Consider the following 15,912-nt stretch of genomic DNA (forward strand, 5'->3'; position numbering starts at 1 on the left):
GGGGCAGGATTCGATCTCTCTCATTTCAGAGTACTGTACAAAGAGAGGCCATCATGGGCTCAAGCGACATGAAATCAGATTTCAGTTGAATATCGGGGGGGGGGGGGACTGTTAGAGCAGTGTGACAATGGAACCCGTTGCCTCAGGAGGTGGTGAGCCCTCCAACGCTGGAGGTGTTCAAGAGAAAATAATTTTAGAAGAGGTTGCCCCATAGTCAAAGCTATGATTTTTCCAGTAGCGATGTATGGAAGTGAGAGCTGGACCATAAAGAAGGCTGACCGCTGAAGAATTGATGCTTTTGAATTGTGGTGCTGGAGGAGGCTCTTGAGAGTCCCCTGGACTGCAAGGAGAACAAACCAATCCATTCTGAAGGAAATCAACCCTGAGTGCTCACTGGAAGGACAGATCCTGAAGCTGAGGCTCCTGTACTTTGGCCATCTCATGAGAAGAGAAGACTCCCTGGAAAAGAACCTGATGTTGGGGAAGTGTGAAGGCAAGAGGAGAAGGGGGATGACAGAGGACGAGATGGATGGACAGTGTCCTCGAAGTTACGAACATGAATTTGACCAAACTCCGGGAGGCAGAGGAAGACAGGAGGGCCTGGCATGCTCTGGTCCATGGGGTCACAAAGAGTCGGACACGACTTAATGACTAAACAAGCCACATTGGTCTGCGCAAACATAACATTTGGATTTCAAGAGAAAATTGGGCAACCATCTATCACATGCCCTTTGATTTGGAGTTGGGCGCCATGATTTTACAAGCACTTTTCAACTGTTTTATAAGAATCGCCCGAGCTGAGCCTTGTACCTAACATGGCAGCACCTCTGGCCTGGTGCAAACCACGTTTCCACCTTCACTATGCTGAGTTTCCAGCCACAGCTGGTTAAGAGCCCAGTTGAGCCAGGTCTGGCCCAGCAACTTTATTTTCATTGGTTGTTGTGGGTTTTTCGGGCTCTTTGGCCGTGTTCTGAAGGTTGTTCTTCCTAACGTTTTACCAATCTCTGAGGCCGGCATCTTCAGAGGACAGCACTCTGTGCTCTGGTGTAGTTTGCTTGGGAGTGGAGTATTTATGGCTGTGAGATAGAGACTGGTGAAATGTTAGGAAGAACAACCTTCAGAACACGGCCAAAGAGCCCGAAAAACCCACAACCATTAGATCCTGGCCGTGAAAGCCTTCGTGAATACACTTTATTTTCATTGTTACCACCCAAGTCTTTCTGGAAAGCCCACAGGTGAAGTCACCTATGACCAACTCTGTTCCACTGTTCCAATAAAAGTATCACCTGTTCCTCCATTTGTATTGTTTCGCTGACCGTACTGCTGTTTTTCGGTCCTACTGTTGTTTCAAAGCAACTGAGGGAAGGGAACAGCAATACAAAGCTATCCCTCCCAAGATGTTTGGGCTGTCTGAGGCAAAGAACATTTCATATCCAGACTAGACTAGCATTTGAAATCCCTTTCAATGCACTTGAGGACAGCGGGCTAGTGTAGGGATGTACAAGGTACCATATGGCATGGCCAGCTCCCCTCCACAGAAGGCAAGGGTGAACGGGCCCAGCAGACATCCAGGTCCTGCCACAGCAGCCCCACAGCATTTGGAGTGGTTACCTCACCATGCCTAATAGTGTGGCCAATCCCACATTGTTATTCAGCCACACCACTGATCTCTCACACTCAAGACTATCTATTCCAGTCAGCAGAACTGCAGTTCCCATCAACCCCAGCCAGTTATCATGATGGATGACAGGAGCTGCAAACATCTGGGAGGCGACACCTTCCATACCTGGAGACGACTCTCTACCTTCTAGCAATGACCCCCAGAGACTTTCAGACAGGATCCACTGTGAGAACTACCTGGCCCCCCCCCATTTGAGGCTCCTTAGCAATCCATAAGAGGACCCTCCCTCTTATGCCATGATTGCAGAGTTAATTCAGACACCTTCATTTCTATTTACAGAATAAGTAGCATAGCACTTCAACTTTATTGCCTCAAAGCAAATGCAAAAAAAGACAGCTATGCTGATTCATAACAAAATCCAAAACTGGCCAATACCTTTATTAGTATTGAGTACAAGTCCAAAATAGTATATAAGAATTCTAGAGATCTTCATCAGGCTACAGGGTATATGTGGGGCAGGGAGAAAAACAGAGGTGCCTAAAAATTCAACGAGATATTTTAGACATGATGGACAGTTACTGTCTGTCTAAGATGGAGAATGCAGGCTTGATGAATCATTGGTGGGTAGGCTAATAACATAGTACACCTATTAATGCCTGTTGGGATAGACAAATTGGTGTGTCCCCATTTCCAGCCTGGCCAGATGTCTTTGCAACAGTAAACAACTAGCACATGAGGCAAAAATAATAATTTAAAAAAGTCTCACTCATGGCTGTTGTAGTTTGGATAAATTACTTAATGGATGAAATCACACACATGGAAGTGCTATCCCCCCAAAAAAGAAAGAATGTCACAAAACCTTATTCACAATCAAAAAGCAAATTTATTATTGCTAAATAACTGAATACAAAAGGTTGCCTATAAGCACTGTTGATACATATACATTTTTGCCAATACATTCGTTGTTTCTTCTGCTTGGAAATCTGTCTGAGATCTTCCATGCAAGTGTATAAATTAAAGTAGCTCAAGACATCACACAAATAGCCCATGTATTCAGCAGAAATGTTTAACTTGCTTCACATACCTAAAAACATAAAAGAAAGTTGTTTATAACCTTGTTTTCCTGGAGTAGAATGCCAAGAACTTTTCATAGTTAAATAACCCAAAACGCTTTCTGCCTACTGAAACCATAGTATTCTCTATTTTAACATTTAATCAGGTCTTTAAGCACTTTGGAATATCTGGAGTTTTCTAAATAAATTACTTTACGTGTTTGGGGCATGGGTATGGGCAGTAAGCCAAACAATTGTCCAAATGAACATGATACAACTTTGCTACCAGTCAGGGAATTATTATACCCCCAACTCTGCTAAAATGGTCAGATTCCAAAAGATCTGTATGGAGAATTAGTGCAGGGAAATCGCCCCAGAGGGAGACCACAGCTGCGATACAAGGACATCTGCAAGCGGGATCTGAAGGCCTTAGGAACGGACCTCAACAGATGGGAAACCTAGACATCTGAGTGTTCAGCCTGGAGGTAGGCAGTGCAGCATGGCCTCTCCCATTTTGAAGACACACTTGTCCAGCAGGCTGAGACAAAGAGGCAGTCCTGAAAGCAGCAAAATCAGAGAGCTGGACAGGGGACAGACTGTATTTGTCTTCAGTGTGGGTGTGGAAGGGATTGTCACTCTCAAATTGGCCTTCTCAGCCACACTAGACGCTGTTCCAAGTCCTCCATAGAGAGCACGTTACCATAATCTCTGGGGACTGAAGGATGCCTAATCTAATCTGCTAAAGCCTGCCTAGCTAGAAGACCAAGTGAGATCTACATACAAAATATTCTGAAATTCTAAGAACAATATCTAAATGTAACATCTCTACTGAATATCAGGCAAAAGCAAAATAAATAAGATAAAAACATTGTGGCACCTTAAAGAGTAACTGCTATATTTTAATGGGAGCTTTTGTGGACAAGTCCACTTCTTCATACCTAGACTTTAAGATGCAACATTTAAAAAAAATCTGCTTGTTTCAGTCGGATATGCTAGCATAGACTACTATGCCCAACTCTTCAAAAACTGCGTATGTGTCTACTGAAAGTTTTATGTGGTTTTCCTTCTGCAGAAGGGAAATGGATTAGCTTGCAGCAGATTCTCACTGGCAATTAATAATTGGTCTTTCAAGCATGCAGCAAGCCATTGGTCAGGCACATGCCCAAAAAACCCAGCGGAGATTCTTTAAATGCCAGCAAAAAGCCTCAAATTGCCAACAAAAAGACCTATGGATGATAAGGGAGCTGATTTACAATTCGTGAGCAAAACTAACAATACAGTTTATTACCAACAACATACATGATCTGTTTAACACAAGGAGTTCTCATGACCAGTGCATGACTTTTTTCAGCAGCAAAGATTGTATGATTGCACAATGACATGCTGAAATCCTGTTAGTTACATAAAAGGCATAACTTTCAGGTGAACTGCCTCAAGTTAAGCAATCTTGTTGCAATTCCACATGCAATAGATAGTATATACAGAGATTCTTGAGGCAATTTGCCTCTAAAGGTTATGCCTTTGCATAACTGTGCAATAAGATTTCAGTCACTGTGTCATCATATGATCTAACTTTACACTTTTTTTGCTGGTTTTGCATAATTGTTTTTAGTTACCTGGTGATCCTGGAAACTTCATTCCTAAGAACCAGAAAAAGACTGGTGTTAAGTACATATCAAAAATGGTCCTTACATTCCCCTCTATTGGCCAAATTACACACTCAAAAAGTCTTAACCGGAACTTTAAACTCTGTGTCCTCATCTATGTGAATAAATAATCACAGCAAATCATGATGTGAACAGCAAAATGTTTTAATCATTGGACACAAGGAGCCAAAAATTACCTTTGCTGCAGTTGATGTGTGTTGCTTAATTCTTATTCACATATTTAAACAGTGTGTTTTTAAAACATACAGATTATACTTTGTTAGAACAGTAGCTTTATGATAAGCTGCAGGTAGTCAATACACTGGGCTGGATCCAGACTTAGTCACAGTTTGACCCCTATTAAGTGAGGGATCGTTATACCAAGCCAACAACAACTGGAGGTCCCGTCCCAGGATCTTAAAAGAATTTACATCACAAAACCAAATTGTAAAATTGCACGAATGCACCTTTCTGTGCAAAGCATGATCCCTTTTTCTTCCTGTGCCTCTCCTACCAGAGGCTGGACCGTCACCATCCCCCTTTTTTGACTCTGCATGCAGCATCGCTAAACAAATGTTGCGTTGTGTTGTACAACCACGCAGTCTTCCAAGTGTTTTAGCCAGTAATTTTTTTATCCTCCCCGCCGTTCTTTCCCGTTTATTTTTCTCTGAATGACGAGCTGTTAATTATTTAGTACTTTTTGTGTCTTATTACCTGGCCCAAATATTTTGTTTTTTTTTAAATATTATGTATAATATTTATGTAAATATGTTTACACATTTTGTATTTACGTTATGTAAACATAAAATATTTCTTTTTTTGCCCAATAATAACCGACCAATCCCATAATAACCAACCATTTCTCTTTACCAACACGCCGTCCGCGCAGGGAGAAGTCAAAAGGAGCGACCTTCCGCCGCGCACGGCTATAAGTCACAGCATCCTTAATATGCCTGTGTATTCATTGGCTAAAAGCAAACGCCGCTTTTGATTGGCTCGCGCCTTTTTTTCCCTTTTCCGGTTCCGCCGCGGGAACGTCGTTTCTATCTCTAGAGGTACGAAAAGGTTAGACATGCACACATGCAAAAAGTACTGTATAGCCATAGAGGTAGAAAAAATGTAGACAGACCCGCTCTCAAAACGTCAAGTATACTTTTGAAATAATTTTCCACTCTTGGCTTGTTTGCAAACAAAGCAACACTAAGCCTACATTGGACCATAATCTGTTTTTCCCCCTACGTCTGTATTGCGCAATCTGTGCAAGAAACATGATCCTGCATTATTAATGGTGTAACTTTCCATTCCAGCAGCTCAAGGGGAAACTGAATATACTGTCTAAAATTCAAAGCAAGGAAGAGCAAGCAGCTGGCAATGGGTTAGCAATGGTTGCTTCAGCTTAGACTGGGAGAGTAAGATTTGGGAGTGTTTTCATGATTCCTGGAAAAAGTGAGTTTTAAGGATTTACAAAAAGCAAAAGGTGACACATCACAGAAGCATTTTGGGAGGTAGTCCAGCATATTGGGCAGTTAAATGAAACTGGGCCTCTTCAGACAATAGAGATGGAAGACTGAAAATAACCAGAAGAGGTGCAAAGAGGATTAATGGGTGGGCAGGAGGCATGGAAGCCTCTGGAATATTTTGAAAATAAAGGGACAAAGGAGCTTGTGATTGATTTAGAAGGAGAAAGGAAGCCAACGTAGAGATTTAAGGAGGAACATTATGTGATCAGAGCAGGAGATGAGCAGCAGAATGAGGGAGTCAAGTTGAGAGCATATAAAAACAAAAGAGAAGATGGCAATACGTTAGGGCAGTGGTTCCCGTATGATGTCCCACCAAACCCACTATCAAAGAATCTGGTTTCCACCATGATAAAAATAAAAGTCTCAATTCTTGCCAGAAGGACACCTGTTGGCTTACAGGCATTGTTATGTGTCAATCATGGTTAAATGTGAAAATTTTTAAACAATTGTATGGTTGGAGTAAACACATAAAAGTTATTCCATAGGCAGCTAAATAATGTAATAACACTGATGGGTTGTGAGTTCTACTGCTGTTGTAGGTATAAAACAATGATGGTATGCAGGTTAACAAAACATTTAGAGAGACATGTTTCTAATAGGGACCTTATTAATAGAGAAATAAGTATCCCGCGTTACTGATTGTATGCTATAAGTGAGTACCAGTTGTGAACAAAGGTCACAGATAAAGACTCCATGACAAGCATGGATGGTAGGAGATTGCATGTCATACTTGCAAGGAGATACTAGGATTGACAGAGAGACCCAGTTGTTATGAAAATTCTTGAGTCCTGCCTAGACTTCTATATCTAACCAATGGTAAAGAACCAATGGGCAACAGATGAAAAGGACGTTGGTTAGAGAAAAGGCCTCCCCCCCACCGCCCAAGTGTTGTAAAGGGACAAGGAGCATGATTTGGTGACACATTGGATGTTAAGAACAAATGAGAGGAATTAAAGAGAAAAAGGCATGCCTATTTCACCAGGCTGGGTATCTGTGGATAAATCTTTGGGGGACGGAAGGTCTTGAATGGAAAGATGAAAGCTCAGTTTTGAATGCTGAAATATTTCCAGGACAAGATTTACTCGTGACTTTCCAAACAGGGACTGTTATAATGTCAGTGAGAGCTGGTAGCTTAATATGAACCTCCACATTGCCAGCTATTGAAAGAGGGAAAAATATACAAAGTCTGTTGATATATAATATAAACATTTTATTTTTTTCCTTTTTGATTTATCTGACATTTGTTTTTACAATATAGAAAAGTGTATTCTTTGAATAGGTCTAGTAAATATAAATTTAAATCTATTTTTAGGTGTAAACCAGAACTAGAAAATTGACCCCTCATGCCCTCCCCTCTCAAAATCTGGTGATGGTGAGTTTGATACAATAGCGCTTTACCGAGGTACTGCCAAACCATTTCTGTGACGGTCATGATGACAGAAATGTGGCAGAACCAGAAAGGGTTGCACCACAGAAGTGCTTCATAAATTGCTCCCAAAATCTCCAATAACAAATAAGATATTTTAACCAACTTGTTTAGCAATTTAAAGTGAAGGGCCAAGTTTAAAGAAAAGGCATGAGGGAAAGGAGGATAAGACCCAAGCTACATACAGGAGAGCACTTTTTCTGAGACAGAAAACTAAATCTTTGATTGCACCTTCTTCAAATGTTTTACAGGCAATTCCATCATACATAATCTACAACTTGAATCCAAACTCCACAAATGGGCTTCAGCACACATATAAATACACATCACAAAAAGGTGCAAGTTAGAGTAAGACAGAATATGTACAAAATTAAACAAATTTAGTTCTAGCCCCAAAGATGCCATGTTTGAAAAATAACTTGATCAAGTATTACTTTATCCACTTACACTAATTTACATTTATACAAATCTCTCACCATATGGGTGCACATGGAATTAGGAAAAGCTGAGCCTTCACCTACTATGAAAGATTACCATAATGACTTATCTCAAATCAAGGGCCCTACTTGAAAAAAAAATATGCTTACATGTAGAGCTTCCCTTTCAGGCTTGTGTGTACATATATGCAAGTTTGATATGTGTATATTATATATACTGTTATATAACAGAATATACATGTACAGTTATATGGAGAGAAAAAAATCCCTTTCAAAGAATTGCAGAAGTATAATGACAAAGCAGACTAAAATCTCTAGGAAGTGCTTTCTAATTCAAACATGGAATTTATTCATGAAACATGAAACAACCTGCTTTGCTAGAAAAACATGCAATCACATTTCTAGCATCTGAATAGCATCTGTTATAAATGCTCTTGCTTTTAAGCATGTTCAGTCTGTCCTTTTCTGCCAACAAATCATTAGGTTTAGTTTTGTCTTAATACAGAGTATCAAGCTTACAAAATGCATTGCTAAAATACTTTAAAAATATAAAATAGGAGAGGCAATATCAATAGTACACATGGATGGCAATTAGTTTGGACAACTCTGCAGAATACCTACTAGGACTTAGTTTGCTTTCTGCTAAATGGGGGCGGGGGGGAGCCAATTTGTTTCCCTGCTGTTGAAATCCTGCTATATAGATGATGGATCTTACCTGCTATGCAAGCACATATGGTTTTACATAATGCTTTGGATAGTTTTTAACATGAAACTTCCATTGACTGATCCACCACAGTCATGATCCAACAACAGGTGCACTTAAAGCCACTGAAACTAATAGGCTGAAGTGTACTAGTATCGAATAGCGACCAGTGTTTATTCCACCCAATCTGTGCATAGCTATCATTAAAAGAGCACACCACCTCATCATTAGAGTGAACACCATTTGGTGCACTCCATGTACGTAGACATAAATAGCTTCCATGAACACAACTGTTGCAATTCTTGCCTGATTTCTACATATTTCCACTGCCAATGGCTTGGATTGAAAATGCCACTTTAGATATGCTGAAGTGTTACTGAATTCTTCCCAACCTGATTGGGAACACTTTGCTATGTGCAAATCTGAAATAGGGTGAGGAACTTAACATTTCAAAACCCAAGGAGGTTCACAACTAGGGTGTGAGTTTTGTTTTAATATTGGCCACCAGCACTCATGAGATCTAGGGAAAGGGTTGGGATTATTTAGTGAGCAAAAACATCTGGAATTTTATCTGGCCTGAGGGTTTTGCTGCCCCCCCTTCCAGCATTGAACTGAAAGGAATGGTATTGTGAAGTGCTGTTCAGACCCACTTAAGTCAACACATTTATAAGAGTATAATCCAATATGAGATGCTTTCTGTTCTATGCAGTGGAGGTGCACAAAGTATGAACATTTTAAGGAGGTCCTAAAATTGTAATTTATCTAACTATTCAGATAGTTACACTATCTAAGATCTTGCTGTAGCTCTAATAAAATACCAGGAGGAGAATTTTCTAGGAAATATTAGAAATATACTTGGAATCATAGCTGCTTGCTGAACAATGATTTCTGAGAAAAGAACCAGAGAAAAAATTGCCTTCAATCCTTTAGAGGTTCAAGGGATGTCTAGGAAATAGCACAAAGGTTAAAAGTCTCTGGTTACATTAAAATCTGTCCAAAAGTATTGATCGTCTCTGAAACCAAATGAAAGTGGTTTATTAAAATTTGGATTATGAACCACAGTGATATTTCCCCCCTCTTTTAAAAAAACTTATTTAAAAGATTGTTTTATACTAATCTGAATATGAGATATAATTTTTGACCTTGATTTTTTGTATATCAATATTACAGATTTCTGTATCTAGCCCTCGTAATGTGTTGCTTCTAATCAACACAAGTAGGATTCCCACCAAAGTCATGATGGCAACCCACAAGACTACTGACAGATTTGCATCTCTTTATGTATTGCTTTTTTGGCAAACATTTATTTTTATCGTTATCCTTTCAGCATTACCTGCCCCACAGATGCACTGTTATTTATATGGTGATGCAAAAAATATGTGTGATGTGGTGCTAAATGACTGTACTGGGAACATCTCTCCAAAATCCTGTATGGTATTAGCCATCACATTTGCGCAAGAAATGTTCCCGATAGACTAGCTGGCATCTCTCCACCATCATTTCACCAATTCAAAATTCAACACTATACACTGGAAATCCTACTACTACTAATACTAATAATAATTAGTTAAAGAATGGCATGAAGAACATTTCTAGGAGGCAAAAAAACCATCTAAACTCTGCACACTCCCATATATTCTAGAGGCTGAGAAGGAGAAGTTCACAGGTGTCAAGTAAAAGAAAGCTAAGCTAAAAGAGTACTCATCATTGTAAAGCTTCACTAATAACATACACCAAGGGAAACTAAGCAGCACCCTGTTAAGAACAAAGAATGCTGCAATGAAAGTGTCCATGTGCCTTTTAGTGTCCCATTCAGACTATTTAGCTCATTTTCAAGAGTCAGCAGTTCATGGCACAATGGTCACTTTTCGACTTTCCTGCCGAGTTAATGATTCTCATCAGACAACGTCCAAATTCCTCCAGAATCATCCGTTCTGCAGCTGCCTTGGATTTGCCTGCCTTCTCGGCCTGCTCAGCCTGTGCAAGTAAGCAGTCACATGTTGCATCAGCAACCTCTTTTGTTACAAATGCAAAAGGCAACCTGAAAAGAAAAGAAAAGGCTTAAGCTCCTGCATACAATACAGAGTTGGCAAGCAAATTTATTTATTTTAGAAAAGAAACAAGGTATAGGGGAAAAGCAAAGGGAAGATTTAGAGAGATAGTGCCAATGTAAATCCTCTTTAACTTTGAAGTACGAGTTACATGGTATTTTTCTTCCTCTTCTTTTGGTCATAACTTCAGAACACTATGTAAGAAATTACACTTGGTCAATCACACGGAAGTCAACATACCTCCCCCCTCCACTACTCAGCACTGGTGCTGGCCTGGTCAGGAGGTCCGAAATCTGTGAGGACAGCTTAGTTTTTGCAGCAGTTTGCTGTTGTACTCGTACTTCAGCAGCATCGGCCAAGTGCATCAACGTCTTCCGCTCTGGGCTTTCTTCAAAGTTCTTGCAACCAATACATTTGCAAATTGATGAACACATGATCTTGGCCTACAAGGAAACAAAAGGCAAACAAAATGTAATTTCTTTGTGTATGTTAGAACTGTGTGCATCATAGATTTTATGAAAGAGTGTAGAACAATATATTTGATAAAGTGTTAAAATGATTGCCTTTTTTAGGACACGCCTTTCATTGTCTTCCAACGCCGCACTAGCCAAATAAATATGCCTATCAATACAGACCCTATAATAATCACCTTCTTTGCTTTCTGCAAATATTCTGAGGCTGTTATTCAGATGCTTCTTGTATCAGAGGTTTGTCATACAAGAACAAGGCTTTCTTAGTTGTGATATCCCAGTATTTATGTAGGTAAGCAGGTAAGTTCCTTCTCTCCAGCGAAAGAACCCAAACTGGCTCACACATTATTAAAAATAAAGCAACTAAAAACATGATAAAACTATTGAATTGAAACAATTAAGCATATTATAGTATTAAAACATTCAGGTAAAAGGTATTAGAATACATGTTAAATAATAATGTGTACAGTATCCAAAATCTAAATTTTTCCCTAACCATTTCATTTTCAGAAGTCTGTCTAAAAATGATGGCTTCACTAGAAGATGAACGACAAGGTGGCGGTGAGAGAGGGGTAAACTAGCCTTGCGGGGGCATTCCTCAACATGGGCACAGCCGAAGTGAAAGGCTTCCCACCAGATATGTTTGTGAAAGCAGTGGGACTGAAAGGAGGACTTAGTTGGGAGGGCTTGTATGAGGTGATATCATCCTTCCAATAACCCGGACCCAAGCCATATAGGACTTCATAGCCAGGAACCATGAACTGGGCCTGGAAACAGACAGGCAACCAATGAAGCAGTTACTTGTATATGCTCCTTTTACTGGCTCCAGTCAAATGAGGTGAGGGGCAATCTATACGGGTTTTTAAAAAATCCAAGGATATGGCCATTACAAAATGCTGGAGATTTTCACCATGCTCTCACAAGTGCCTCAAGGCCCAGATTCAGTCTCCAGGTCAACAAGCAGGTTGTTATGGGCTGGCAACAGCTCTAGACTTCAAGCAAGCACAGAATATTATTATTGCATTCTAATTTTGATCCTTAAAATACTCAGGATATTTTTGGGAGGGTGGGGAATGAGCTGATTCAAGGCTGAACCACAGAACGATGGTTTGGAAATGGTATCTGGAGAGGAATGAAATAAAAACTATTTCAAGTCTTACCTCATAACATTCACAGTAGTTTTTGAGGCATCCAGACCGCTTGCAGTTGCATCCTTTGCTGTGCCGCCTGTCCGACTCGCCTTCTTTCCCCTTCCCTATCTTGGGTTTGAATGCTTCAGGGTTTCTGTCAAGGCAGGCCTAACAAGGCAGATGCAAAGAAGTATGTCACTGTACATGTAAGGAACACAAACGCTGGAAACTCAATTCCAGCCTTTCCCAAGAGGAACTGGTGAACATACTTTCATGTAATCCATATAAGGCAATGATCATGCCACCACCATTCATGCTTATTCCAGAAAGGGTACTAAAAAGCAAAGGGGGGAATCTACTTTTCAAAGATGCCTATTAGGTGAACGAACAAACACCATAACATTCTCCCACTGTTAAGTAGAAATGTGAATTGTACCTTGATAGCTTTTTGTCTGTCATTTTCATGCTCCAGGTTGTTGTAACAATTTGTACAGTTGCAGTTGTTGCAGAACTCGCCATTGGCAAAGCAATCGCAATACCTGAAAGGAAAGATCCCGAGGATGCTTGAAACACGTGGCCAAAGCAATGTGTCATGAGATTAGCATCAGCCAACTTCCCCGCTTTGCTCAACTGCCTGCTAGAAAGGCTCACCTGATGGTTAAGGAAATCTGCAGAATGGGAGACCTATGGCACAGACAGCAAAGACTGAAGGGGGGGGGGAATTCCCTAAATCCACAGAGAGGCAATTTTCTGGTCCATCTCTGGATCCAAGCCAGCATCTGCACAGCCTGCTTAAATATGAATGTAAGGGAGGCACCTGTTCCTCTACCCAGGCTTCTAAATGGATTTAACAATGATACCAGAGCCTGCTTGCAGAATTAAAAAATGAATTAATAATTAAACCAGAACTAACATAGAATTTGTTCCAACATACACATATCATGGCTAGTGGGAAATTTAAACTTTTAATATCTGAGGCTCGTAACCGAAGGAATTATACTTACAGCTTAAGACACAGTGATTTTGTACAGTTGCATGGTTTTCTGGGACGATTTGCAGATTCGGAGGGAATTATTCTGAAAAACGATATTAAGTGTTATTTCAGATATTTCTTTCCAAAGGCCAAGCAATTATCTTAGCTGCTAACTGCACATCTGAAACACACAATGTTGCAGAGCTCTTTGTTCACTCAGATCAGCCTACACAAGTCAAGGCATGCAGGAGAGACCAGGAATACCACAGAACACACAGAATACCAGAATAAATGACAACAGAAAATGACATGCCAGAATTCTCAATCTGTATGCCAAAAGAAAAATATCCAAGAATGGAGAAAAGGTTTAAACAGACTCTTACGACTTACACATGTTGGTACACGTCAGTTGGCATAAACGTTAGCAACAAAGTGGGACTAGCTAAGTTTTTCCCCTAAGACCTGGACACAATATTCTCTGTCCTACAGCAGTCACATGACTTGGCACACAACAACAAATACAAACTTATGAGCTAGTGGCAATTCTCTGCTGAACTTTGTGCCAATGCAATTATGCCAGTATAATGATTCAGAGCACAACAGTCCATTTAAAATATCTCTCAGACCACCAGTCATTAAGGAAAAGCCTGCCTGAAGAGAATAAAGGTCTTTGCCTGCCTCTGTGGAAGGACAACAAAGATGAGGGCAGCCAAGCAGTTTTACTCTACTGAAGGATTAGGTGTAAGCATGTAGTTCAGTCACCCAAAATGTGAAGATACAGCACAGCCACTACCCAAAGAAGGCACACTGTCATTAGGACTCAGCGTAAGTCATTGTTTTGGACTTGCTCTTTCTATTCTCCAGTCAGAAAGCACAGATGATGACCTCTTCCTAAGGCACAGAATCTCACTCTTCCTTCTACACATTGTAGAAATATTTTGTTCATGCCACCGGAGTACTGTTTCACACTATCAGAAATAGCGTAAATACTGAGCCACCTTCATCTAAACATTCCATCATGATTTAAACTATTAACCAAGTCTGCTTCTGTCTTTCCATCATCACAGCCCACAAGCTTCAGAGAATTGTTACAGGTACTTGCCACTTCCTTTGTGGGTCTCTCTTCCCTTGGATTGGGACACAATCCAATCCTTACCATTTTATGGAAGTTTATATAAATTGCATAACTATAAAAGGAGCGGACAGAGGATAGCTGCCAGGATTGCACTTTAATTTAGTTTACTGTTTTGGCCATTTTCATAATTTTAATAAAATGCTTTCTACCCTGAAATCCTTGGATTGGTATAAAACAAGCGCCAGATGAAATTAATAAACAGAAGGCAATCAAGCACCAAAACATGCGCTAAAAAGAAAAGCAATGGAATAACCTTGTATTTCAACCATGGAAGGAAACATTTTGCTGGTCCTGAAAAAGTACACTGAGCTTGCAGCAGCTGAACCTGGACTACACCCCCATATCTGCTTTTTTTCCAATTCATTCTTTTTCCATATGGCTGAAATGTTGTGCAAAATAATAATTTATAATTCAGCTACAAAGCAATACACACCCATTGAATGGCAGTCTGGCTTGCGTCTGGATACTAGACGTTCCACTAAGGCTGGCATTGCTTGCTATGGATACATAGGATGATTGCTGTAACTAGAAAGGCATAATGTTAGCACATTACTTACTGTTTGTAAGTAGTAATTATTAATCACACCTTATTCAGGGCTTAGGAGACAGAAGATATTGCTCATTGCTATTCAGAGGTAAGAGAGCTTTTGCCACTTCTGGATTATTATCTGTATTCAATAAGGACATAGGTGTCTATGAGAAACATAAGCTGTTTTGCATTCAATCCTGTAATAATTATTCTCTTGTCACACTATGGGTCCTTTTGCTATTGCTGTTAAAGGACTAAGGGACTGGAACATATCTGGATGAAATTTCACTATATGGTTTTCTAGAAATTATTTTTCTGATACAAAAATAATGAATACTAAAGCAAAGTAATAACAAAATTGGAGATGGACACAAAGAGCCAAAGAGGAGGAGGACAGGAAGATGTTCCTTTCCCTCGCCTCCCCAGCCAATAACCCACTCACCATTTGGGAGCGTGTTCCTCTCTTCCTCCTCTTCAGCTGTTCCCCAGCAGGAGCCTCCCTGCCTGAATGAGTGATCAGCCAAAGAGGTGGGGCAGGGCAGCTCCCACCGGAGAATGGTCAAAGAGCGGAAGAGGAAGAGGAGTGCAAGCTGGCTGGTAAGTGGCGTATCCCGGAGGGAAGAGAACGCGTGGCACATGTGGTGCCGCACATACGAATTTGCACAAGCTTCTGAACCGAGGTTCATGCCCACCTCTGAACAGAATGGTTAAACATCTATGAAAAGCTGTTTTTATATGCTATCACATCTGGACTGACTTATAGTAACCTTAATAGGACTTGCAAGGTAAGCAAGATATTTATGGAGTGGTTTTACCAGTTCCACACTCCCAGTGAGTTTCTGTGGCTGAGGAGTGATGTGATCTCAGCTCTCCTGAGTCCTAGTCCATCACTCTACTACACCACACTGGGTATCCAGTGACTAAAAGCTAGGGACTAAAAAAGAGACTGCCAAAAATGTAACTTCAAAGTGATGGGGAAACTATAAGTAAAAATTAGTTTATATCTTCATGACTTTTTCTTTTCAGTGTTTGGCTTTTCTACACTGTGTTTCTACCAGTATGATCTTATCTTTATCTTTACAAAATAATTAATATGTTTTGCATGGCTTCTGAGAAAACAAATCAACCAGTTTTTTGTTTTGTTTTGTTTTGTTTTGCTTTTCTTCTTCTCTTTAGCTGCAGATATCACACAATGCTAAACTTCTGTAAGAACTGCAGA

The 15,912-nt window shown here is 40.2% G+C and overlaps 1 protein-coding gene and 1 long non-coding RNA gene across 11 annotated transcripts in view; both read right to left on the minus strand.

The window, feature by feature from the left end:
• Positions 1–2,481: 2,481 nt before the first annotated feature.
• Positions 2,482–5,276, minus strand: LOC144589579 (uncharacterized). The gene is made up of 3 exons (XR_013545766.1): positions 5,177–5,276; positions 4,290–4,313; positions 2,482–2,705 (listed from the first exon to the last, which is right to left on the minus strand). It is a non-coding gene; the product is annotated as an uncharacterized LOC144589579 (long non-coding RNA).
• A 1,758-nt stretch (positions 5,277–7,034) lies between these two features.
• The window catches only part of LIN54 (lin-54 DREAM MuvB core complex component), a 31,368-nt gene continuing 22,490 nt past the window's right edge, over positions 7,035–15,912 (minus strand). For all 10 annotated transcript variants that reach the window (XM_073002022.2, XM_078394511.1, XM_078394513.1 and 7 more), the window contains exons 10-15: positions 14,598–14,689; positions 13,061–13,132; positions 12,493–12,595; positions 12,087–12,224; positions 10,697–10,899; positions 7,035–10,446 (exon numbers count right to left, since the gene is read on the minus strand). In XM_073002022.2, the coding sequence (XP_072858123.2) occupies positions 10,245–10,446; positions 10,697–10,899; positions 12,087–12,224; positions 12,493–12,595; positions 13,061–13,132; positions 14,598–14,689 (810 nt within the window). In that variant the 3' untranslated portion in view covers positions 7,035–10,244. The remainder of the gene's footprint in view (positions 10,447–10,696; positions 10,900–12,086; positions 12,225–12,492; positions 12,596–13,060; positions 13,133–14,597; positions 14,690–15,912) is intronic.

Source organism: Pogona vitticeps, chromosome 5 (assembly GCF_051106095.1).
Source record: "Pogona vitticeps strain Pit_001003342236 chromosome 5, PviZW2.1, whole genome shotgun sequence".
Classification (NCBI taxonomy): domain Eukaryota; kingdom Metazoa; phylum Chordata; class Lepidosauria; order Squamata; family Agamidae; genus Pogona; species Pogona vitticeps.